Genomic DNA, 25,718 nt, shown 5'->3' with positions numbered 1-25,718 from the left:
CCATGTGTATCTGCCCCTTTTATGACAGATGTAAATCACGACCATAAGAAAAGCTTATGGCAGAGTCCTGCATGTTTATGTGATTATCTGCACCCAATGTTTTTTAAAAGACTGATAAAACCAAATCTACAGAGCTTTGGAGATAAACTGCTATTTCTCCATTGGACAAGAAGATAAAGGGAAACACGGAGGCCATATTAGGTGGAAATGTAAACACTGGCTTCCTGCATAAAATCCCAATGTACACAAATGCTGGATTCAGTAATATTTATGGCTCTGAAACAACTCAATGCTGAGCCCACTAACCCGGGTTGGCAAGGACTAGTTACCTTTACAGCTCCTACACCTGCTATGGTTCAGTCTAACAGAAACCTGGAAGGGAGTTAATTTTGTGTAAACAAAAAAATACAACAATACAGTAATTCATAACTATTTTATTACACAAAGCAAATTTCTATCACAAAGTTATCACTGAACATTTAGCAATAAATATGAAGTCTGTACACGACAGTATAATGGCGACTACGTTACTAAAAAAAAAAAAAAAAGACGACATGAAACTGAACAAGAGGGTCACGAGCATACACACAGAAAAAAATTACAAACAGATGACTGAATGTTGATGAATACGCCCTCCATGACACATTTCCTTATTAGGCTGGAACAACATTTTGAGTGTTATAAATGAATTTATGTTCAGTCCATCTCCACACACATTAATTCAAAGTTTCTGTGCTTTCTTGTCTTTTGGGAACACAAATGACAGAGTATGAAGCGAAAGAAGAGCATCTTAAGCTTTTAGTTCTCCTATGATCCGTTCCCCATTTCATGAGCCGATCCGATAAAAAAGGTGGACATTTGGAGCTGTCGATGCTCCAAACAGGCCGGCAGTGAGCAAAGGTGTCCACGTGTCCACTTAGGACTTGAAAATACACCCTACCTTTCCTTTCTTCATGTGTTTCCACTTTCAACTGCTTCCTCTCTACTTTTCTGTCCTCGGCTCTGCCCCCCCCCCCCTTCCCCTTTGGTCTCTGGCAGAATTTAGGATGGTCCTCCACTTCCCTGGGCATCTTGGCTGGTGGAGCCCTCTGCCACAGGAGCTGGTGAGGCCCCTGGGTCTCCTTCTGCAAGAGGACATGGGAAACCAAACATACACACACACACACACACATTAAAAAAACTATTCAAACACTTTTATGCAATCAAGCTCACAAGTGGTTTTGTAATAAATCTTTCAGGCTCCACGAAGAAAAGAAATTATGAGAATACTGAGGAAGGAAGTACAACTTCCTGTGGCAACAGTGTCAGCATGATATGAGAATTTTTCTGAATTTGAGGCCTCCCACCCAACAGTTTGATTTGAACAGTTTGATTTATCGTTGTCAGACTGGTTATCATGGGAAACTTGTCTTTGACTGAAGAGGAAGTTGGCAAGAACAACAATGTAACATGCAACAGTTATACTGGGATACATTTGCGTCATATTCCGACATGTTGCTCTGAACAACTAAAGGAAGAGGGGCCTATCACTCATTATGCTGCTCTTACATCTCAGTAGCAAGAAGATGCAAACCTTTATGTCCTGGATTTGACAGAACTAAAAAAAAGTGAAAATGTAAACTTTATGTGCTGAAGAGTGTCAAGGATGTTGAAGTAAATGTTATGTACATTCAATATGTGTGAAACAAGCTGCCTGTGATAAAGTTTATGTAAAATGAGGCAGAACGTCTGATTAAGTCTTAAGGCATCAACGCAACATCAATCAAATATTGCAAAGATCGAAATGTGAGCAATACCATCTGGAATTTGACTTTAGGTGTGTTCAGGTCCAGGGACCAGTTCCTCAGGGATCAACATTTTCAGGAGCTGGTTAGCGCCTGTTCATCTTTGGACAGGAATCCTAGGTAAACTGAGACTTTATTCAAACAGAGCAACTACATCCCTCTGCTCCATTTACTCCAGCAGAAGAGGTTTAAAAACCTCAGTGCAGGTTTGAGGTGCTGTGGCTTCTTACTGTGGCAGTGCACAGTCGTGCTGTAAGGACTCTAACACCAGACCCCCATGTACCCCCCATGTTAAGCAGATTCAGCCCCATCACTGAGATAACCAACTCTGATTGGCTCTGCAGCTTAGTGAATCGGTGTGGGAGAAGACACACTACTAGTACAGCTTGTAACTTCTCCTACACAATGGAAACACTGCTTTGTTTTTTACAGTTTGTACGTCTGGGGTTTCAAGCCTCCTGCTTTCTCTTCCTCTCATGCAGGTGCAGAATGAGCAGGCTACCATGTAGTTTTTGTGGCCGTGTTCAAATGCCACCTGAAAGTGACACTGACAGAGAAATGCAAATTCAAACCAATTACCCCACCTCACAGTAGGCACAGATTTTTATTCAAACAATGTCAAATAAATGGAGATTGTTATGTTATGTTGTTATATTATGTAGATTAACCCTATTTGCTTTTAGATTTTTTACCCTCCTGCATTTTACTGATGTATAGAAGCTCTGCTGACAAATATTGATGTGGTGTCTGTCATTCAGAGGAGCAGTGATAGAAGTAGAAAGTATTTTATTTGTTTTTAATCTGTCTTCTATCAGATGTCAGTCATCATCAGCTCTACCAGAAAAACTGTCCCTGACGTCTGATTGCAGCATCACCATTTAGTTTTCGCAGTGCTGGTCTTTAGCATATTAGTATGTTACACAAAAGTAAACATCTCCTCTGCCCTCACTCTGTATTTAAACATCACATGCTTCTTTACTCACCTGCAGCCTTCAGGTCCATCTCTGCCAGGTCTTTGGTGAGTTCACTGGTGCTGGCCACTACTGCCCCCTCCCCTGAGATGTCGGGCACTGCGTTCCTGCGGCCTGTGCGATCGCAGCTGATGAAATCTAAGTACGACGTCTCTACATCCATCATCTGTCCATGACCAGCGTTCTCATTACACCTGCCAGAGGGAGGAGGGGATATCAGCGTGATGTGGAGGTGTTGCAAGAAGCAAATAAATCACCCTGCTGTCTGCCTTCAGTGGTTGGCAGGGCCCGTGGGAAGACGCATCACTGTGTGCTATGCATTTATATCTCATGAGAATGAACAGGACACACAAAAATACCAGCTAGATGCTTTACAAATTTCCCAATCCTGAGCTATTAAGGAGGTAACAGAGAATGAGCAATGCAGAGAAGGAGAGTGTGTAGACAGAAATAGGGCGCATTCCACAATTGAAAGGTCAACAAACATGAGACTATTATTAAAAGGAAGAATGAAAATGCTAATAATTGCCATTTCTATTTCTGCACAGCGATTAACAGCACTACTAATTTCTATACCCATTGCTCAGTCTAAGTATATTAGTAAAAACAAAGCTGCTCCAAATAAGTACGCTTCCTAACTTGCATATCATAATTCTCTGCTTGAGGCCATTTGTCTGTCCTACAGTTACTTAGAGAGAAAGGATGTTCTTACTGATCCTGATCAAAGTGCAAAGGCACAGTAAAAGGGCCCAAACCCTCCAAAAGTAAAGCAGGGCCCAAAAAAATAAATACAAATTTACCACAATTAGCCCTTAATTCTTATTCTTCAGTTTCTTGTTCTCATTCTGTGTTTAAGTAGGTCATGGATCCTCCCAACCGCTAAGACACTGTTTTAGTAAAGAAAAATAAATAAAGCAGTAGTACAAAGGAGTCCTCTAACAAAGGAAAGACACTTCATCAGACTTTAAGTGTTGTCACCGTTTTTCTACGGTGTCAGTCCCTGAGGATCCTCCCCAACAGACAGGCACAGCTTGTAAAGACCTCACTTGAAATCACGGACAGTAACTGATTGCAGCTACAGGTTTACCCTCTAATAAAGTGTGTAACACTCCAGCTTGACAGAACAGCTGAGCAGCTGAGCTATGAATCCTTAGGAAACATGGGGGGTTCGGAGTCTCGAAGGGAAACAAGTGAAAGAACGAGAGGAATAAAAATGAGCTGGCAGACGGCTTCGACGCTCTGACCCGGGGGCCAGTCTGTTCCCAACCACTTTCACTCGGATCCTTTTATTATCATTCAAAAGTTCCCACAATTGTTTTCTTTCATTTATTTACAGTGTGCCAAAAAGGAAGCACCCAGGGCCAGTGCCTGAGAACTTGGAGGTCACCACGCAGAACTAGGACATACTGTTTGGGAATGTGAAATTTGTGGTGGAGGGTGATCTTTAAGCCCATGTAGGTAAGGTGACGCCTCAGGAAATGTCACCGAGTTCTAGGCTGCTGGCATTCCACCGAGGGCTCCCAACACACACACACACACACACACACACACACACACACACTGTGTATACCAGGCTACAGATGGTGGTGTGATCCTCTGATAGGCTGTATCATCATTAGAGAGCCAAATCACAGTGGGAAGCCAGTGTCTCACAGGCTCCTAATTACACCTTCTACCTCTTCCATAAACTTAAGCTCAGGCTTTCACTAACCACTAATTACAGCTGAACTGTTCCAGGAAATGACCTGTGATTTTCTTGACCAAAGTTGCAACGGTGAATTATAAACTTGGCACCAATCCAGGCCTGTGTTTGTGGTCTAAGACTAAACCCTTACAAAATTATTGTTTGCACTGTGGCGCTGGAACGTTTGTGACCCCCTCAGAATTGTATGTTTCTGCATAGATGTCCAAAATTGGACAATCAGGGCACTTATTTTATTGTGGAAAATGGTCCAATTTAAAATATTCCTGTGCCTCAAAACTATTTGAACATGTGCCTGCAATATATTTGATATGAGGGACTTTAGCCCATCCTCTTTACAAAAAAGCTTTAACTTAAGGACGTTGCTTTGACTTTCTTGTCTCAGGTCTTCTGGTCAAGAAGCAGCAAAGCAGATCAAAATAGTGATACTGACACCGTGTTTTACAGATGGGATAAGGTTCTTATGCTGGATTGCAGTGTAAGGTTGACAAGCATGACACTTTTCTCCAAAGTCCAAAATTGTTTTAATTTCTTTGGAGAACAGTGGCTTCTTCCTTGCAACTCTGTCATGGATGCCATTGTTCAATGTTTACCTGAAGGAGGATTCATAAACATAATAATAACAATAATAATAATAATAATAATTATACTGGTAAACTAATCCTCAGGAGGGTAACAGTATTGTTGAATGTTCTCTTTTGTACAAGTCCAAACACTTTCAAAATTCTTTTGTTACCTTTTCGAGTCAGGTGAAAATAGACAACCTTTCTTCTAAAGTCTTTAAAATCTCCTCGATCAAGCCATGACACACTTCTATAAACCTGTGGGAAAAATCAGCCTTTGAATGTGAAAACCTGGATTACAGTAGACAGGGCCTCCTAGACTCTCACCTCATGGTCACCCCATTGATGAAAAAAGAAAAAAAAAAAGAAAAGAAAAACTAAAAAGACTTTCACCTTCTAACAAACTGATAATCTTAAAGGTCTGCATATTTTTGTCACCCACAAATATGTAATATTGGATCTTTTTTTTTTTTTTCAGTAAATTGAAAAACTTGTAATTTATTGTCTCATTTATTTAATTGGATTCCCTTCATCTCCTTTTGGACCAGATTAAATGCATAATATATTTTAGGCCATATTTACTCAGACCCAATATCTAGGGTTAGCAAATTTCGAAGCATCACAGTAGTTTTAAAGAATCAGATAAAATCATGCAGCTGTTTGTTCTTATACATCTTATACAGATTCTTTATTTGTCCAACCAGACAGTAAGGAAATTTGGCTTTAACAAAACAAAATATATGTAAAAATATAATCACAGCATTGATGTAATGACTATTTGAGACATCTCAGTGTTTTGATGTGACTGACAGCCCTTTACAATACTGTTTAATACTCAAATAATTGGCTGATTCATTAAAAAGGTGATAAAAGTTAATATTCTCCAGCTTCCAAAGTTTGCTGCTTTTGTATTTTTGATTTTTATTACTGTAAACTGAATATAGTCCTCGACTGTTGGACAGTGGTCAGTTGACACAAAACTAGCAGATATCACCTTAAGTGAGAAAATGTCACGGGCATTTTTACTGTTCTCTGAACAGCCTATAAAACTACTGACTCCAGTAACATTAGCTTTACAGACTGTGGAAAGGCTGCTTCACACATCTGAATCCTGGAGGTCCGAATATACTTAGTTTGAAAGATGCATTTAGTATAAATGGAAGATTAGGCGACATTTTCACAAGCTTTCATTTTACATTTTGTCTCTCACAGTAGTTGCTTCAAAACAAACACTCTCACCGTGGTGATGTAAGCATGTTCAGGCATGGAGTGCTAAGGACAAATTGAGCGCAGGCCAGCAAGAGAGGGACACGGGACCATTGTGCTTGCATGGTGTGATGGAAATTTTCCCTCTTCCTTGGTCAAGTGTTACTAGATCTTGGAAGAATTATAGACAGAACTCAGCGTGATGAAGCATCTCAGTTTAATACATGTCAGCATGGAGAAGAACACATGGATGTTGGTGTCTTCTGACTTGTATCTCTCAAACCCCTTCTATTTATACTGAAACTCAAAAAAAGGAACCACTCTCGCAAAACATGAATGAAGAAACCAGGTGCACGCAGTTGACAGTTATCATTCTTGTCCCTTTCTAGGTTATCTAACAATGTCAGTTGTGAAGTAATAAAACACTTTTACTGCACCTACTTGTAGATCTTGTGCTTTGGGCCTTGTAACAACAAGTGCCTACTAAACAAGACACAACCTGTGACTTCTTGTCCTCTTTAACAAGCCTATCTTGGTTGACTGTTTGCTAAATTTACTCTATTCCCCCACAATGGTACAAGGCAACTAAGCCTAGTGTAAAAAACAATATTAAAAATGAAATATTATACAGAGTAAGGTGGGCTATCACTCGAATTTGATCAATTCCAATTGTGAATCCAGTTCTGTTTATCAATTCCCGTTTTTAATCAATTCCAAAATGGGCACTAAGTGATTACCCACCTGCAGCCAGGCTACAGGTGGCAGGAGTGAGCAAATCTGCACCAGAAAGAGAAGACGATGCCAGGAAAATGTACTGCACTGGAAGAGTTTTCAAATGCTTTGGTCCACACTGACAAGACTAAAGTCGTAAAGATTCTTGACTTAGGGGTCAGTTTTGAAGAGGTACAATTTGAAATTTGGAACCACATTTACCACTTCCCCCCCCCAACCTTAACAGCGTGTTTGTTCTTCTTTCATAAAGAGTTATTTACCAAGTCATAGATTTACTAGTATTTTGCTACAGCTGGGTAACTTTATAGGCAGCAAAGCAAAGAGCCAACACTGAACAGACTCCGTTTTTCAGCTTATGACACTGTTAAGATGTGTGATGCACAGCTTGAAAACGGGATCGAATCTGATGCAGCAGAAGCAGAGATATTTTCTGGAGCCTGGGAAGAGGACTTTAGACTTAATGTTTCATTTTGCAAACTTGCAGTCTATTCTAAACAGGTTCTGATTCAATAGACATCCCTAAAGTTGTGCCAACCCACTAAAGGCTTTATACAGCCTGTTACATATAGCGTTCAGTATCTTTCTAATCTTGATGCCAGGAAATATCAAACACAAGCACTAAGCACTGACAGAAACGATAGCAGCAGTGACTAACTTTGGTTGCAGTTATGTTTTTTTCCCATTTTTCTACTCCACTGGCCCAGTTGTTGTGAAGGTTATGGGAGCCCAGTCTAATTGCTGTTTGTTGGTCTAATTAGTCAGCTTGCCTGCACATGTGGATCATATCCAACCTTTCCATGGAGGGATGATGATGATGATTGTGATGTTGTGGCTTCAGCTCTTCAGCATGTGTTGATGCTCTTCTTTGCCTGAGTGCCTGGTCTCAGCTGTGCTAGATGTTTAATGGTGCTGCACTTTAAAAATCACTATAACCCTCTAGTGCACCTAGCTCACGGTGATGATGAGCTTGTTTTTATAGCACTGGCTGATGGACTGAAGCAGAGTAGGATTGTTGTTTTTCACCTTTGGCAATTTGTATGATGCAAATGACCATGTAAAGTGACATGGAAGATGATCAATAAGACACTATTGAAAAGACACCTTCTGTGGGACTGAGCTGCAGCTATTGTTGATTAGAAATAATGTCATTTTATTCATACAGTATTTATTTTAATCACTGCCTCAATACTTACAACTTATTGATAACAGGTATACACAGAGTATACAGTATGTCCTTTGGAGGCCTGTTGTATGGGTAACATTTTCCACCTGTTAGATATGCCAACCTTATATCATTCACCATTTTTGTAATGTGTCATGACCACAAACTGGAAACTCTCATTTATAGTGCTTCTTAAGTGCGTGTCCTATTTAAAAGAAAAAGGTGTCTTTATTTGAAAGGCCAGTGTGTGTAGACGGAGGAAACTCGACTCAGCCGCAGCTGGAAATGCCACCGCAGGACAAATGTCACAGGTGTGTATTTTCACTCGAGACAATAACAACTCAATCCTCAAAGGGAAATCGCTGCAGCTCAGCTCATGAGCTTGAACTTAGCTTAGTCTTTCTCTCTTCCTTCCTGCTGTGCTGTGCATGTGTGGATCCCTTTCCAATGTGGGAATTCAAATTCTGGTAATTCTTCTATGGTATTTCTTCCACTGTAACCTCTTTGTGAACAGCAAGGGTTAAACAAAAGTGCACAATGGCCGTACAGTCCATGGTGTATGTAGAGAGCTTTGAACATGAACAGTGGCCATGCTGGGTGAGGTGACATGTAACAGGAGAGGTTCTGGCAGGGAGATACTAGGAACAAAAGCCTTTGAGATCATTGAGGGTATATGAGTCAGCGTAGCCACTTACACTGGCCCCATTAGAGAGGCAGGCTCACTACCTATCCCACCGGAGCCTTTTATCACTTATTTGTGTAATAAACTCACATTAACTGCAATAATCCACACAAAGACGGGCTTCTTTGCTGATTTCGGTGTCCATTAGGGCCATCTACACAACCGATTTCAAGCCTGTCGACTGATTTCGCTGCCTTTATTGACAAGCCTCTGTGTGACTGTGTTTCAGCTGCCTGTTGTAGCAACTCAGCTTATCCACAAATATTTTAGAAAATGATTTAAAATTTGGTGTAATTCTGGTGTGACCCTCTGCATTTTTAATAAAATAACAGAAATCAGAACTAGCTTATTTGTCTGTGTCGTACACTTCCTCCCTTGTTGTTCAGAAACTAAAAATACTAACTGTTATGGGGCAAGAGGTGGGGTCAACAATCTCCCTTAGGACCAACGTAGGGAACCAGAGTATCTGGAAGGAACTCACAAGCACAAGGAGAACATGCAAACACCACAAGGCCGTTGCAAACCCGTAACCGTCTAGCTGTGAGATGGCAGCGCTAACCACTCCACCGCTGTGCTGACCAGTTCAAAAAGACACTTTTCAAAAGAAAAAATATTTGTTTTAAAGCTAAAAATAAAACATAAAGAAAATGAATTATAAGGACAAAGAATTTTTAGCAAATAAATAAGTTGTCATTTAAGACAGCTGTTTGTGAATAAATAAGTGTGAATGTGAATCAAAAAGGTGCCGGGAAATTACGGTGGCGTTACACTTGCTTTGCGTTATCCACTAGGGGAAAAATTAGGGCCTAATCATTCCTGACTAACAACGCATAACTTCCTTATGAACTTTCACTTTTCCACAACATCAACAAAATACATGGAGACACTGGAAGAAGTCAATTTTTAGGTTTCAGCAGAGAAAAAAAAAGCGTTGCACAATGAATGCAAGGAGTTGTGGACAAGCTCAATAAGCTTTTATTCAACACTGTCAGCTTTTGTTGTGATCTAAGCTGCTGCTGAGATGATCTGATACCGTCCCACCGTTGAAATGAATGCAGGATATATGTTTCGCCTTTAACAAACTTCTAAGAGAATGTTCTTAGAGAATGTTCCCTCAATTTTGTTTTTATAGTTTTATATAAAATAAAAATTGAAAAATAGGTTACCAGAGCTTGATGTCAACAGAAATACACCTGTGCTGCTTTTCACATTACTACGGCAAATCCATATTGTAGCTAGAGTGACATTATGTGTCAACAATTTAAATAGGTTGCCATTCAAGTCTTGCATAATGTGCAGATGTGTTTTGATTTTATAAATGCTTAAAAATATGTTGCTCTGTTGCAGTTGACTATGTGAATGTGATTAAAATCATGAATGAAAATGATGCCAGTGGATTTTCTGGTCAGCAAAAAGTCTATGCATATGTGGGGGGGGGTGGAGGCACAAATAGTCAAATGTGCATGATGAACAGCCAAATCTGATTCATCTGACAAAAATCTGAGTCAGGTACAGCCAAAACAAAAAACATTTTTTTGATCATGGTGAAGTACAAATCACAGACTGAAGTAGATTCAACTCTTGTAGTCAATCTTTTAAAAGTAGAAACAAACCTAAAGAAAAGTCAATAAACTTTTATTCTTACCAAACGTCATCAGAGCTGTTTCTTCTGCTCTTGGACACCTACAAGCAGACCCTTGCTACTTTAGAAAAAATTCATTCAAATCCATTCACCTTCCATCATTACACATTTTACTCTGAGAGCACTGTAATAGCAGTGTGCCTCAGCTCTTTGCCCTGCTACTCGCTGCCTCTCAGCCCCTGTCAAATGTGGTCTCGGCACTATCTGTTCACATGCTGTCAGCAGCTGCTTGGTTGAAAACGAGCCACTCCGAACACAAGGGAGCTGTATTTCCTTGTCTGTCTGCATTGGCACTGTTGTTCCTCTCCAGTCTTACTCTCATAAATAAATAAAAGCCTGGTTCCCTGTTCAACTCTAGTATGTATGTACGCTCCATATGCTTCCTCTTCTTAAGGGATCTGGGCTCGGTGTGAAGGCCTAATTTCCCCCTGGTGAAGTGAATAGTGAATAGAAAGTCTTCAACCAGCCGGCATTTGCTCTTCTGCACTTTGAAAACCTTCCTTTCTCGAGAGACACAAATCACCACAAAAAGGTTATCTCCACCTCTCTCTCACTGACACTTTGAAGTCCTAATCTTACTATTATGACACAGCAGAAATCTCCATCTTCTCTGTCAGACATGCAGAATTATCCCGGACAACAATGGCTACTTAAGGCAATTTTGCAATCTCCTTTTCACTGAGCAGAGATACAGCGAATGATCACTGCCACTCTAATATAATTGCCATCCCAAATGAGCATACTGAGCTCCCACGTCTGAGGACATTATGAATCAGCTGAGGAGCAGAAGATAAGAAGCCTGACCAAGGCTATTAGCATCTGCTGCTGTGGAAAAGTCTTGAGTGAACTTATGAATAAAACAAGAGGCTTGGCCAGGGCTGCTTCTTCGGAGACCTACAGCCAAATCAAAAATCAATGTAGCTTGGGCAGATTATCTCAGCAGGCATACAGAGGGGCAGCCAGGGGTGTGGTTCCCCATTTCACAACTCAGGAGTGCTTCAGAGATCAATTCCCAGCATTTGTCTCTCATGAGATAACTGCTGCTGGAGAAAACTATACAAATAAATAGCTCCAGAAAGATATGCACAAATAAAAATAAATAAACCCACCTCCCACCTTGGACTGGTAGTATGTTCTGATATGTAGGGATGCAACTAGCAAATTATTAGCCAATGTAATGACTTTATCTGTGGATTATTTCTTGATAAATAAAATGATTTGTGAAATCTAAGAAAACTGGTCTGGATACAATAAAGACCATGGAGTCACACAACTATTACAATATTTGCTTTAAAAATATATTGAGTAGTCAACACAGCATTTACAGAATTATTTTCTGTTGAATAACTGATTGTTTAGCTTTGATGCAGGCACTTTGGGTAGAGCATGGTTTGGGATGCAGAAGGCCACGGGACTGAATCCCACTACACCAGGTGCACTAATCAGTCTTGATTATAGAAGACCAAAAAAAAAAAAAAAACAGAGAGAGAAAATGTTCACATCTGAGAAGCTGCCATTGCTGAATCTAATAATGAACTAATCTACCATTTGTGTTTAGCTATAATGTACATCAAATGAGTAAAAAAAATATAAAGTCAGTCTAAACATAAAATCAAGTAGAACAATCTACTTAAGGAAATAAAAATAAGGAAAAAATAGAGAAAAGGGGAAAACGCGCTGCAAATGCTTTTAGAAGAACAGCCCGATTGTTCTTGATTTTCACTAGCGGTGAGTATCGACTGTCTGTTTCCTGTATGAGAAACTTCACTCTACATTTGACTAAGAAAAGGTTAAAAGTTTAGAGATGCACTAAAGTACTGAAGCAAAAGAAAAACTTTTTCTTTAAACTGTGTGTTTAATAGTCATTGTAAAGAAAGTCTTCTTGAGTTTTTCCTTAGGAAATGTCCATCAGTGTTGCAGGTGGGCTGCTATGAAATAGTGATCAGCATAGTAAAGCTATTAATGCAGGAAAAGTCAGAATAAAAGATGGTCACACTACACTCAAAAACATCTGGAGCAGCAGGATAATCATTTTGTGAGAGACTAAAGCAAACTACAGGAGTTTGGAAGACCAAAATAAAAAGCAACGTATTTTTATTGATGTTCAACGGGAGGAAGTTTTGGGCCATTTGTGTGTGTTGGTAACAAAGTAAAGAGCAGTTCAGCCTTTCATGAGTTTACATAGCTGTCAATAAAAGGACGAGCAGAAAGATGATGAATGGAAGATAAAGTCAAGTGCCCCATATCCACTGAAAGGAATGGGGCCAGTTACAGAATACAGCTTGTGAGGCAAATTAAGTTCAATTCATTTTGCAATCTGAATATCAAAAGAGCATGATGTTGAAAAACAGCTACTGCCTCCTATTCTACACGAATGCACAGCCACAGCAAAGTAAATGATCATTTTCACAGTGTGAGTTTTCATAGTTCACCTCTCTGCACAAGTGTAGTGAATAGATATTAACAGGTTTACTTCATGACTTATTGAATAGCCACTAAGAAGAGTCGTGCATTTTTGTGAAGCAATGTACTTAACTAAGTACAATTAGACTTTCTAATGTGCTGTGTCACAGCCTTCAGTTTCTTTTTTGGTTTCTTTTCATGTTTTTATAAATGAATAATTTCATCTCATGTTTATTGGTCATCAGTTTATAAGATATAAGAGAGGTCACAATTTTGAGCCGACAGTATGACAGATAGTGGTTTACGGTGCAAAAATCATCCAATCTTATAGTTTTGCGTGGCAAAGGTAAGTGAACCTGCAAGATTAGCAATAAAATCGAATAAGATTCAGGTGTTTTAAATAATGGAAGGACAATCAGATGTGAGTCTGGGAAGTCCTGCCTTAACCATCAAACTATCAATTCTTAACACACTTGTAAAATGAGGTCATGGCTCTTCTCATGAACATGGAAACTGTGTTTACCTGACTGGAAAATGGTACTAAAGAGTTTCTAAATAGTTTTCTAACAGTTTCTACTCCCCGAGTTGACTCTTCAGCAGATTGTGTACAAATGGAGCACATTTGAAACCAATTTTTTTCCAAAAAGGTTCGCCTTCTTCTACATAATTCAATGTAAACAAGCTATAAACCATAAGAAAATACAGCGGGACGTACAAAGACAGACACACCTTCGTCAAATTGACAAACCATTCAGCCTTACCCAGGGTGACAACACCCTGGAAACTAAAGGCTTTTTAGCAGTGTCTAACAGCTTTCCACAGAAAAGCATCTCCACCATCAGGACAACGCTGATAAACAATGGTGTTCATGACAGAGCTACAAGGAATGAGCCACTAATCTCATGTGGATAAGCTGCCGATAGAATGTTCTGTGGAGAGATGAGACCAAAGTAGAAATGTTTAGGCCTGAACAGTATTACAACATAGGAACAGTATCTCAGCAGTAAAACATGGTGGTAGCAAGATTTTGATGTTGGCCTGTTTTGCTGCCTCTGGACCAGGAGAGCCTGCCATCAAAATATACAGAAAAGATTCAAAACAGTTGACAGTTTTTCCACAAAACACGGTGGAGTCAACCATTTAAATTGAGCGTTCTACTGACTTGCACTGCTGCCCACAGTGGGCAGTAAAATGCTTAATTGGATGCAGCAGAACAGGAGAGGTTATACTTTTTACATGATACATTTCACTTACCTGTCAAAAAATGGCTTTGAATTATAAAATCTGTGGAGTTTCCCCTTTACCTAGTCATCACCATGGCTCCCTGGGTGAGCTCAGTTACATCACATCCAACTAGACTATACTTCTTGGTTGAGCTAAATGACTTCCGAGAATCACCACTGGTTGCCTGGACACCTCACAGTGACAATCGCACTCGAGCTCCTGGCTGCTGTACAGACACAAAAGAAAGTGGCAACCAACAGCTCATCTAATTCTTGTATAGACAGTGAGTAGGAAAAATGTTAATACCTTAACACAAAAAAAAAATAAAAATAAATAAAAGTGCAATGATATCCCAAAGCGATTTCACCCTAAAGATCATATTCACATGACCAGGAAGGCACAGGATGTCCTTCATGAAATCCAATTATTTTACTAAATGCAAATTATTTTGAATACTTCATCTGACTACTAAAGTAACCATTCTACTATTTTCCACAGTGTCTATGCAATTAAAGCACACACATCTGATAAACAGTTCACCAACAGGCACTTAACCTGATTTTATCAATTTACTAAGTCATCTCATCTATGAAACAGATGGCAGGATACTTCTGCTTCAGATCTTGTTCCCTTTTGATAGTGCAACAGCTGGTTCAATCAATACGGGTATGGCAAGAGACCCACAGCATTATAACCGAGCTTTCTTCACACAGACCCACAGCAAAGTAAGAGGATCAGATATACGAAACAGAGTTAAGTATCCATGTTTGGAGGCAAGTAAATATTATGTTACCAGAGAAGTTCTATGTTCAGCACATTGTCCTTTGTCCATGCGTTTGTTTGTGAGTGGCACATACGTTGCAAAGAAGCCATCATTGATCCATGCTTTAAAGGCAGTTGAGACGAGCAGCCTGACAGAGACATATGACACTGAGTCTACTGTAGCAGCATGCCCTGCCTCAAGCTACAGGGAATCCCCTAGTGTGTGTGTGTGTGTGTGTGTTTCAGAACAGGGTGTGACGAGGTCTGATCAACTGCCCATGATTCACAGCTGAGTCAGGAGCAGGTGTTTGAACTGGAGTCCAAAATGAAACTCTGATTACAACTGACCCCCCGCCCCACCCCTCAAACCCTCCACCCACCCTTCCTAAAAACACATTCACACATCTCAGGTCTCTGACGGATGCCACAACTGTTCATTTGGAGGCTCTCGATTCTGAAGACAGACCGTGTTGTTACAAAAACAAATGTGTCGGGAGAAACTGTTTTATGACCGAAGATCCAAATTAAATACACAACACACTGCACTTGCATGTCCATTCTCCTGTGATGCTAAATATTCCTCAAGACAGAAATCTGCTATTCCCCCATTGGCCTAAAAACTAATTTATGACTCTGCAAAGTAGCTCCAAGGGTTATAGAAGGTTAAGGATGAGGGTATAGCTCTTTTAAGCCATTTCATACATGCCAAATACATGCCTGATAGGTAGGAGACCCTGCAGTAGACCGAGACCACGGAGAGATTATATATCTCATCTCAGATAGCCTCAGAATCCTGCCAGAGGACCTGGAAATCATTGCTGGGGAGAAGGACGTCAAGACAGCCTTACTAAACCTGCTGCCACCACCACCAAACTCTGGATAAGCAGAAGATAATGGACAGACGGATGCTCTATTGTGATATATATTTTTATCCAAATCCTAAATTAACTATATCTGTATATGAAACTCTGGTCAAGTAATTCAGCCCTACAGACATTCTGTTAAGCTGGGCAAACACCGACATGTTCTTTGACATGCAGTGGGACCACGGTCCTGCGACCCAATTAATGACCAGCAACCCTTCTCCTGATCCATCAGTTGAATTTCATGTCAGAAAAAAAGGATGTCTGCAAGATTCGGTGTAGTTATCATGGACTCATTATCATTTAAAGCAACAGGCTTTAAATGCTAAAACAACTAAAACAGCTTATTAGTGCGTTTAAACTTCAAACGTGGAAGGTTTTTATAGTTGAGAATATATTGATATATCAAGTAATCAATAAAAAAAAAAAAAATACAACATTTTAAAATATCGATAATTATTCTTTACTGTATTATCGACTATAAAACCGCTATAATTGCAGGTTAATTTTTGTAATTTTGTCACTGTAATTACTTCTAGTCTCATTACTCCCATTAAGCCTGTTGTACTGCAAATCTACAGTCACTTTTGGTGAGTATCCTCCCTCTGTCCATTCTATCTAATCAGATTCTACTGCAAGGTTACTTGCTTCTATTTCTGTCTGCACATTTAACAACACAAGACCTCAGCAGGAAGCAGGTGGTTTGTTTGCCTGTGTTGTTTATGCCCTATCTTTTCCCAGGCTCTCTGCACACACACGGGAGCTTGAACAAGACCCTGGGGCTGATGAAGAGGAGGAGGAGGAAGACGGAGAAGGACAAGGACAAGAGGGAAGATGAGGGGATAGGAAATGAGAGAGGGCAAGAGAGGTATGGAAAGAAAAATAATGGAAGGAAGAGGAGTTTGATGAAGAAAGAACGGAAAACGTGATGAGGATGAGGAAGACCGACAAAAAGCATTAGGGTGCTGAATGGAAAAGAGACAGCTGGATGTGAGCGACAGGAAAGGAATGCATAAATGTTTGTTGTACTTGCTAAATAAAAACTAAAATCCTTCACAGGCTTCAGTGTTATAACAAACTTTTTTTTTGGAGAACTGGGAAAACATACAACATCTCCACAGCAAATGCTGCAACACACAAACATTCAGCCAATTGGTAGCTAAAAATGTGATGATTTGTTTGTGGGTTATTTCACCTCTCCACTCCACCTGTTCGAGGTATTTCACCTACAGCTCCCTGAACTCCCCAAACCTCTCTCTAAAACCATAACACAACAGAAACTGCATTCACCTAGACAGCGATTACAACATCCACCGACGGTCTTTACGCTGATTTTAAAAACTATTTTGGAAAATTGAGATGCTCCACTCATCTGCACCTATGTCCTCAGTGCATGTGTGATTTGCCTGGTAATTCCACTCATCATCATACTTTGCACTCAAAGTCTAGGAGGATGCGGGCATCACGTGATTCAATTTGCTCAGCTGACCGAGATAAAAAGGCATAATGCAGAGACAATCACTGTGCCTTACTCTGGACCTAGATAATGAACCCATCATTCATGTTATGCTGCTATGTTTCCGAAGCATTCAAGAACGGTAGGAGTACTCAAAATAAAGGACCGTGAAAACAATATGCTTCAAAGTCTAACATAAGTCAGTAAAAGCTTAAGCCATAAAATGTCAGGAAAACAATGACCAACGGTGTAAAATCCAAACATATTCCACTAACAATAAAACAGCAAAGAGAAGGTGGAAACAGTAAGTGTTTGGCATAAATTTTAGGTCGATGGGTCTAAAGATACACATGAGGGGTTGTTAGAGCATTTTTAATGTATGAAAAAAAAAACAATATTACGCTTTGCGAAACAGACTTCTTCATTTTTTTTAACTTTTCTCTAATCTTTGCTTCTAAATGAGATATGCTGTACCTTACTTAAAAGGTTATTCAGAAAAAACATCTGGGAAGATACAACAGCAATTCTTTTGTTATAGGAAATCACAAGCCCAAGGTTTATCGAACGGTGTGTATTTTATCAGTATAAAATTACAGCATGTAACTTTTTCCAAATATTTTCATAGATATATGCTCCAGACATAACTCGTAGAGATGTGCTATTGAGTCCTTTTGGGGTGACTCACTGAACAACACTGACAGTAGCACACAGGTATTTTCTTATGTACTGTGTGTTCTGAGCAGGGCTCACACTTTTACCCGATAGGAAGTATGTTTCAGCTTAATTTTGGAGTATTATTATCTAATATACTGATAATGACTACTTGAAATGCTGAGCAGAGCATGGAGGAGGGTAACAAAGTGGATTGATATTTGGTCTTGTGCGAGTGCTAGCTGAAGTTGTGCCTTTAAGTAAGGTTTGTATAAAAAATATTTATCTAAAACTTAACTGTTAAGTAAAGCTCAGATATACAAGTCCATACTGAAGTAAAAGATAAAGTATTCCACTCCTACTTCTAGTATTTTACTACTTGTAGAGCGGTGCAAATATAAATTAGGAGAAAATAACATTATTTCTACTCCAGACGGACGTGACTGAGAACCTTTTTTTAAAGCAAAATGAGCTTGAAGAGTCTCCAAAATTGACACAAGGTCTCTGATTCCCTGTCAAAAAGTGAAGGTCACATTGTTCCTTTTACCCTTCAGCATTTTTTTTTTCCCAAGTTCAATAATTTTAGCACTTTACTTGCATCACATGGGATTTTAAAATGGGCCACTCCATCAAGAAGAATTAAAGCTCACTCTTATTTTCCATCAAAGGGGATTCTCATCAAATCATCTCTCTCTGACCTGCATGGGCCGAAATTTCATAGCAATCCACTTGGATGAGAACCCATTTACATAATAAGGCTTGATTTAAAGTTCTCTCACCAAATAGACTCAAAACAGTGTTCACTCAACACTTCAACCCCATCCATGTAATTTATGCTGATGTTTTGTGCCAATCTAGCAGAATGAAGAGGGTGTAACTCAGCTTGCCTACATTAAATCAACTGGCTTAATGCCGAAAAAACAGATGTGGTAACACCTTTCACAAAAACTCCCTCATTTATCAGGAACAGATAATACATGAAAAAAGACATGTATCTACAAATTTTAATAACCAAACTGAATAAAGAATATATTCTATCCATCCATTTCCTGTAGCCACCTATTGTGTGCAACGTTGAAGGCAGCAGCAAACCTGCATAGTGGCTGCCAGATCGTGCAGGGTTTTGGACAAAACCAATTGAAATTTTGGAGTCAATCAACAGTACTATATCCTATCCTACTATGCCAATTCTCACTTGGAATAAATTCCACTAAACATTTAGATAATACTCCACCAAAAACAATTTCTCAGACTATTTCTGCAGAATAACGATCCTGTTATCCGACAGTATGCTCAGTATGTCACAAAGACAAACGCCAACATACACTTAACAGAAATCTCAATTCTTACACATAACTGTGTTTAAAGTGCAAAGTGTTGCATATGCTGTCTGCATGTCAAGTCATTTAAACCACTATTATGAGTGGCTGTAACAATTTGATGATATATATTGTGTGAAGATAGAAAAACATCCATCATTTCATATTATGCTCTATTGTGTATTTCTTTATGTTGCAAAGCTTTTTTGGCATAACGAGGTATAGATGCAGGCAGTGTAACAACACACGGAAGATAGTGAAGGTGACACAGAATGTGGTCATTCAGAACAGTGAGAGCCATACACAACAATATTTTAGCAATAGTAATAGGAGGTAGTAGCTTGTGATTGGCCTAATATGAAACTTTTTCAATAGCCTCATCATTTTGTTGGTACACTTAACTTATAAAAAAGGCAAATAACTTCTCTGACATCGCATCAGCATGAACTTATCACTAGATACACCAGTATGGAACGTTACCGTCCTATTGCAAGAATTTGTAAGGCGCCATGTAGCTTTGCACTTTTTAATTTAAGTAATTAAGGTTTTGTCGGGGCAGCAGTACTGACTATTGGGTAAGAGCTTGGGCCCCACTATTTCAGACCACATATCCAAGTTTCACTGGACACTGAACCCCCAACGGCCCATCTCCATCCCCAGCTGTGCAGTGCTGGTCCCAAGCCCAGTAGAAATTGGGAAGTGTTCCTTCAGGAAAGGGCATCTGATGTAAAAACTGTGCCAAATCAAAATGCCGACAAATGACCCCCTGAACTCACGGGATAAGCCGAAAGGACAAAAAAATTAATGAAAAAAAAAAAAAGTTAGCTGCATAGTTTTTTTCTGAAACTTTGACTGACAGATGGGGAAGAAAACTGAGCATAAATTTACTTCAAGATTGTTGGTCATTGATGGTTACTACATTGTAACCGCTAGGTTTTGTTTGTGGTTAGCATCCACAAGACATTGGAAGATTGTAACAGAAAACAAGGATTATAACATCGTGTCACTGACAAGCACTTGTGTGACTTTTTAATGGGATAATTAAACTTGTAGTGTCAACAAAACCCTGTAATATTACTGTGACATGTCAGTCAAAATAATTTTTTACCTTGTAGTGCATTTTTTTTTGCTGTCAAGCTTCAGCAACACAAACACGTGTAAGTCTGCACATGAGGAGGAACCAGATCATGACTAGTTTTTACAACAGTTGTGTAGAAGGGAATCACATACAGCAAGAGGAGGGGGAGAAAAATTGCACCAAAAGTACCAAATCCTGCTTAGTAGGGCTTTAAGCAACATATGCAAGCAATTAAGATGAGTAGATTTAATTTTACTTGTGTTATTTGCGCTGGGCAAATGAGGCAGCATTAGAAACCTCCAAAGAGAGGAAACGTAGCAGAGCAGACACAGATTATGCTCATCTATGAATATGTAGCAAAAACTAGTCAATGTTACCTAGCAACACAGCTACAGCTTTTAAAAAAAGCTTTTGGGCAGCTACTAACAACTTAATACATTACACCAAAATTATACTTAAGTGTTCTGCACATACACAAATGTATGCAGGTTCTGTCTGGGGATATTCATCTTTTAATGTACTTGCATGATAGATAAGTCCACAAGGGGCACTGTGTCATTCAGCCAACCAAGTAGTAACATTATCCCAGTGTAAATAATTTACTACACTAAAAAAATGAATACAATTCAATTCAATTTTCAATTCAATTCAACTTTATTTATATAGCGCCAATTCACAACAAAGTCATCTCAGGGCACTTTACAGAATAAAGTCAAGGAGAAAGGTGTTTTTAATTTTTCTTATCTGAGAACCACTCCTCTAGCTGCTCCGTCTTTTTTATTTTTCCCCCCACTTGTTGACACACAGCACTGCGATTAGGGAGTGTGCAGACTTTGGCTACGACTAGACACTTGTGCATAGCTCTGCATAGACTTGAAGTGTATCCACAAACAAGCGTTATTCCATCTTCTCTCGATGCTTCAGTTCACACTGTGAATCATTCACCACACCTTAAAACTTTCATAAGGCAACAAAAATTTAAACTGATTTAATCTATCTTGGGCTACAGCATGTCTAAAAACTATTCCCATCCTTCCTATTGCGCCATCCTGGTAAATGGTGCAGTTTGCAGATGTTACCACTGAATATATAGAACATCAATCTGAACCTTCAGCTTCTGTTTGCAACTTTACTGTTTTGGTTTTGCTCCCAAAGCTCATTTCTGGCAGCAGAAGGCTGCTAGAGGCCAAAAATAGAGCTAAAAATGACTTACATTTATGTGGTGGGTAGAATTCTGGCTTGAAGTAAACAAGAATGATAATCTGTTTATAGCTAAACTTAACTTATCAACAATTACATTAGATTGTCAGTTTGTCATACATGTCTTTACCAATGATGTGCTAGTGCAAGATGTCTCCATGTCTCTAAGGCTGTAGGCAGTTGTCCACTGACCACAGGGTCAGTGGTTCGATCCCCGGTCCCCACTGTCCTTGGGCAAGACACTGAACCCCAAGTTGCTCCTGATTGGTCAGGTGAACATCTTGTATGGCAGCCACCGCCATCGGTGTGTGTGTGTGTGTGTGTGAATGGGTGAATGGGAATCAACATTGTAAAGTGCTTTGGATAAAAGCACTTTGGATAAAAGCGCTATACACGTGGCCATTTAGAATTTTTACTTTCCCCAGTCAACCAAAAAATAAATAAATAAATAATTCCATATTTAAATTCTGATTTAAGGGACTGTTACCTCTTAACCTTTGATTTGGACTACAGGGGGCCAGATGTGTAAATCCCTAAAGAGACAGAGATGTGCATATGCATTCTTGATCATCCAAACTTTTAAAGTACTGTTTATGTATGGTTCTGCTTTGTGAATCTCAGTTCATAAAAACACAAATTCCCCACATCATTGAGGTTCTCCAACACTGCCAGAGCAGCTGTTACCACACATGACCATTACCCACAGCTGTGGCTATTTATAGCACAAGCATTGTTTTTTTTGTTTTTGGTATATACATGTTATAGGGATAGTTTAATCACCAATATTAACCAGCTAGAAATCCAATCACTAATTATCTATTAGAATTATCACATGGGACATAATGCAAAATTACAAGAAGCTTTGACTACTTGAAGGACACAAGTGGTGTCTTAAAACACAGACTGCCTCACAGTGGTCTGGAATATCTAAATAGAGCATAAAAACGTTTTCTGTCTGTCAAATCAGACCCTTAAGGCCGGGGAGAAGGCACTCACGTTCTCCTTAGGGGGAAGGCAGGATCTAAAAACAGAGTCGCTTAAGTCCTGTGAGCACAGGGCAAAGAGTGTGGCTGGATGTCAGTTGAATCAAAAAAAATCCCTGCCCACAACTTATGTACACATTAAACCTATGATTACACAGAGGGACTCATCCAAAAATAGACCCTAAGCAATGTCTTTGCACAGTTTCAAAATCTCTGCTTCTCTGTTTATGAACTCAGCTCCAAGCTGCTTTTTTTCTGATCCCAGTTACCTTAAACAGGTCTCTGGGCAGGTGACTGATCATGGAGATAATCTCAAAGGAATCTAAAAAAACAAAACAAAAAAAAAACACTTGATCCAATTGTTTGAATAGTTATTTTTAGTTTTTTTTTTTTTTATGTAATGCCCTGTCCTTATTGCAGAACTGCCCTGAATTCAGCTGCATTCACAGTATTCACTGACTAAAAAAGAAACAGTGGATGTGCACTACAGCACATGAAGGCCAGCTTATTAAACCCTCAGTTAAACTAAAAGTGGAATACGGAGAAAAGCTGCGTGACAGGAGAAAAACCTGATGATCACTTAACAAAAAACAAGTAGCAGAAACAACCACAAAGTAACCCTCCCACAGCCACTGCGTCCACTTAGTGGAGGCTCTTAGCACAGGGATATAACAGTCTAAATGTTCTAATCATGTTAATGTTGGCAGCCATAAGCAGAAGCAGATAGGACTTCCATTTACTCAAGAAGTTGGAGGAGGAGGATGCTGTTGGTAAAAGTGATGGTCATGCAGCACTGCGGATAATCGTAACTGACCTGATTACTCATGATCGAGCCGCTTTCTGAACAAACAGTGTCACAGATTAGAACATGCATAATGCTCAAAAGGTCCTCCAAGGACCTGTCAGCCTTCAAAACAGCCAGCAAATGAGCACATGTAATCTTAATGATTACAAGTAGCCCGTCTCCTCTTCGTCTCCTTCTATGTAGTTCATTTTACGTCTGTAAATATAACTGAAAGGTTGTGCAGGGCTCTGAACAAGGTCAGCAGGGCACGTGTGTCACTCTCTAGTAGCAGGGGTCTTCTAGCATCAGTGCGCTCAGTGTTCTGGCTGCTCTCCATCCCCCCTTGGCCATTTTGTTGGAAAAGTGACCATGTTTGGTTAGCTGGTATGAAAGAGAGCAGATGAGGCAGCACAACTATTTCAAAGATAGTATCTGGAAAAATAATGTACTATCTTAAAAAATGTACTCAAATTCATCAGGTGGTCAATCCCCTTTTGATGAAAAAAAAAATGCCACACCTGGTGTAGTGGGATTTGAACCCATCCCACACAATGCTCTACCACTGATCCACCAGGCCCTCCAAAAAAAAAATTCAGATGCAGGACGATGTACTGTAGCCGTCTGCTTTCCTGTCCAAAAAATTTAAAATATAATAATAAACTTTCACCTCTGTTTCCCTGAGCCACTTTATGTCAACATCTTATATTTCCAACCAGCTTTTCACACAGTTTGCTCGTCTGTGTAAAAGACACACAAAAAGACTGGCTGCTACATTCTATTGCAACACTGCAGAGCTGTGCCTTTTTTTTATTTTTTTTATTTTCTGCATTTTTATGTCTAGATCACTGTGCCCTGAGCTGATTGTGAGCACTGTGTTTGATACAGTCCACTGTGAAGCAAAGCACCACAGGCAGGAAGCCAGTGTTTATTTTCACCACTGCCCATGCCCAGTAACTGGCACTTGCCCAGCAACACTCATGGAAAGTGGGGGGTCCCTGGCTGCTCCCCTATCACCCGCCTGCTGTTGAATTTTCTGATCACCTCCTCCATCCATCTCGTCATTTTTTTTTTTTTTTTTTTTTTTTACCAGATTGACTTTCAGGAAAGAAAAGAGAAGAAAACCCGGATTGTCGTGTCCCTCCATCTCTCAATTCACCAAAAGCTACTGCCATTGCTGCCTTATTATCTTACTGAGTTAGGGAACAGAAAGCCCAAGTTGATTTGTCTTTACACCGGAGCAGAAAGATTTGACAGAAAAAAAAATAAAATAAAAAAAGGAGAGAAGAGAGAAGATGAGGGGCTTTCACGCTTTACCCAGACTGTCATTAGCTACACTGAATGCAGCAGCTAATGTGTGGGAAGGGCGAGTATGCCAGTACTTTAAAGTGTTCACACACACACACACACACACACACCATGAAGGACACACTGAATGCTTCATACGTTCGAGGGACAAGCAGTAAATATCCATATCCTTCATAATGTAATTCCACAAAAGCCGACGTGAGCCGCCTCACGGCGTCTACAGTGGCGGTGTATTGTCTGCCTCTACTCGCTGTGCTGCCTGGAGAAATGCCTTCCTAAAATCACGGAGAAACCCTCCGCTTCGTGACTCTGCGGCTCCCCTGCGGATGCTTACCCACAGACATTAGGCTGCCCCAGCACGTTTCATGCACACATATCCCCAATATAGCAAAGAGGAAGAGCGCTACTAACCTTGGTCGGGTCGCCTCCTGTTATCCACTTGTTACAATGGAAATTTAACACCATGGATCCCAGTTAAGTTTCCTGGCAGGCGGACAAAAACGCAACACGCAGAGCTGGGTTTGAAACTGAGACGGGCTGGTGTAAATAAGAAAGAAAAGAAAAAACCGGTGGGGTGACTAATAAGAAGTGTGTGTCTGTGTGTTTAAAAAAAAAATAAGAAACTATGAGCTTTTCTTGGAGTACCGTCTCCAAACAACGACAAAAGGTTGTGTCTGCAAACAGCTGTTTTCCAAAATGGAGTTAGCTGTGGGAGAGCCAATCAGAAGCAGCCTGTGGAGGCTCCCACTCCTCCGTGGGCTGCAGCCAGCGCCACACTCCTTGTGCTCAACATCAAGCGCTCTCGCACTAAAGCCTACATCATTTTTCAGCAGTCATCACATTCAATTTTTTTTTTTTTTTTTTTTAATAATGTGATGCATTGTAGCGTTCACGTCACATCAGCTTTATTTAGACGCACATTAAAGCACCAGGCACCAAGAGACTTCCCTGCAGGAAACCCCCAGATGTTTGTCATGTTGGGTTTGTGGGACTGTTTAACTGTTAATACTGCACATGGAGGGTTCACTCGTGATGGGTTACACAAGGTTGCAGGTTTGTTGGCTAAACTTAAACTGCGGTCTAATGCAAGAGTCATGCAACAATTCTTTTTTTGTGAATCTGAAAAAAGAAAGCTTTTGTTGCTGCAGTCAACTATAATCTTAATTATACACAGAGGCGTTTGTGGTATTTAGCATACACTTGCACAGTAAATGCAGCAGTGCAGTTCAAATGCACCACAGACTTC

General features: G+C 39.9%; 1 protein-coding gene across 7 annotated transcripts; it reads right to left on the bottom strand.

The window, feature by feature from the left end:
* Positions 1-501: 501 nt before the first annotated feature.
* Positions 502-25,241, bottom strand: pkig (protein kinase (cAMP-dependent, catalytic) inhibitor gamma). 7 transcript variants are annotated; one of them, XM_067526988.1, is made up of 4 exons: positions 24,884-25,241; positions 22,653-22,705; positions 2,768-2,949; positions 502-1,124 (listed from the first exon to the last, which is right to left on the bottom strand). In XM_067526988.1, exons 3-4 carry the CDS (start codon positions 2,919-2,921, stop codon positions 1,042-1,044), a joined length of 237 nt encoding a protein of 78 aa, XP_067383089.1. In that variant the 5' UTR covers positions 2,922-2,949; positions 22,653-22,705; positions 24,884-25,241; the 3' UTR covers positions 502-1,041. The 7 variants fall into 7 exon arrangements, with proteins under 7 accessions (XP_067383089.1, XP_067383088.1, XP_067383085.1 ...); XM_067526987.1 differs by lacking the exon at positions 22,653-22,705 and adding an exon at positions 14,102-14,297; XM_067526984.1 differs by lacking the exon at positions 22,653-22,705 and adding an exon at positions 14,152-14,297.
* Between the last annotated feature and the right edge of the window lie 477 nt (positions 25,242-25,718).

This window comes from Channa argus, chromosome 13 (assembly GCF_033026475.1).
Source record: "Channa argus isolate prfri chromosome 13, Channa argus male v1.0, whole genome shotgun sequence".
In the NCBI taxonomy this organism is placed as follows: domain Eukaryota; kingdom Metazoa; phylum Chordata; class Actinopteri; order Anabantiformes; family Channidae; genus Channa; species Channa argus.
The sequence above is the reverse complement of the archived record's forward strand: the minus strand, read 5'-3'. Positions and strand labels throughout refer to the sequence as shown.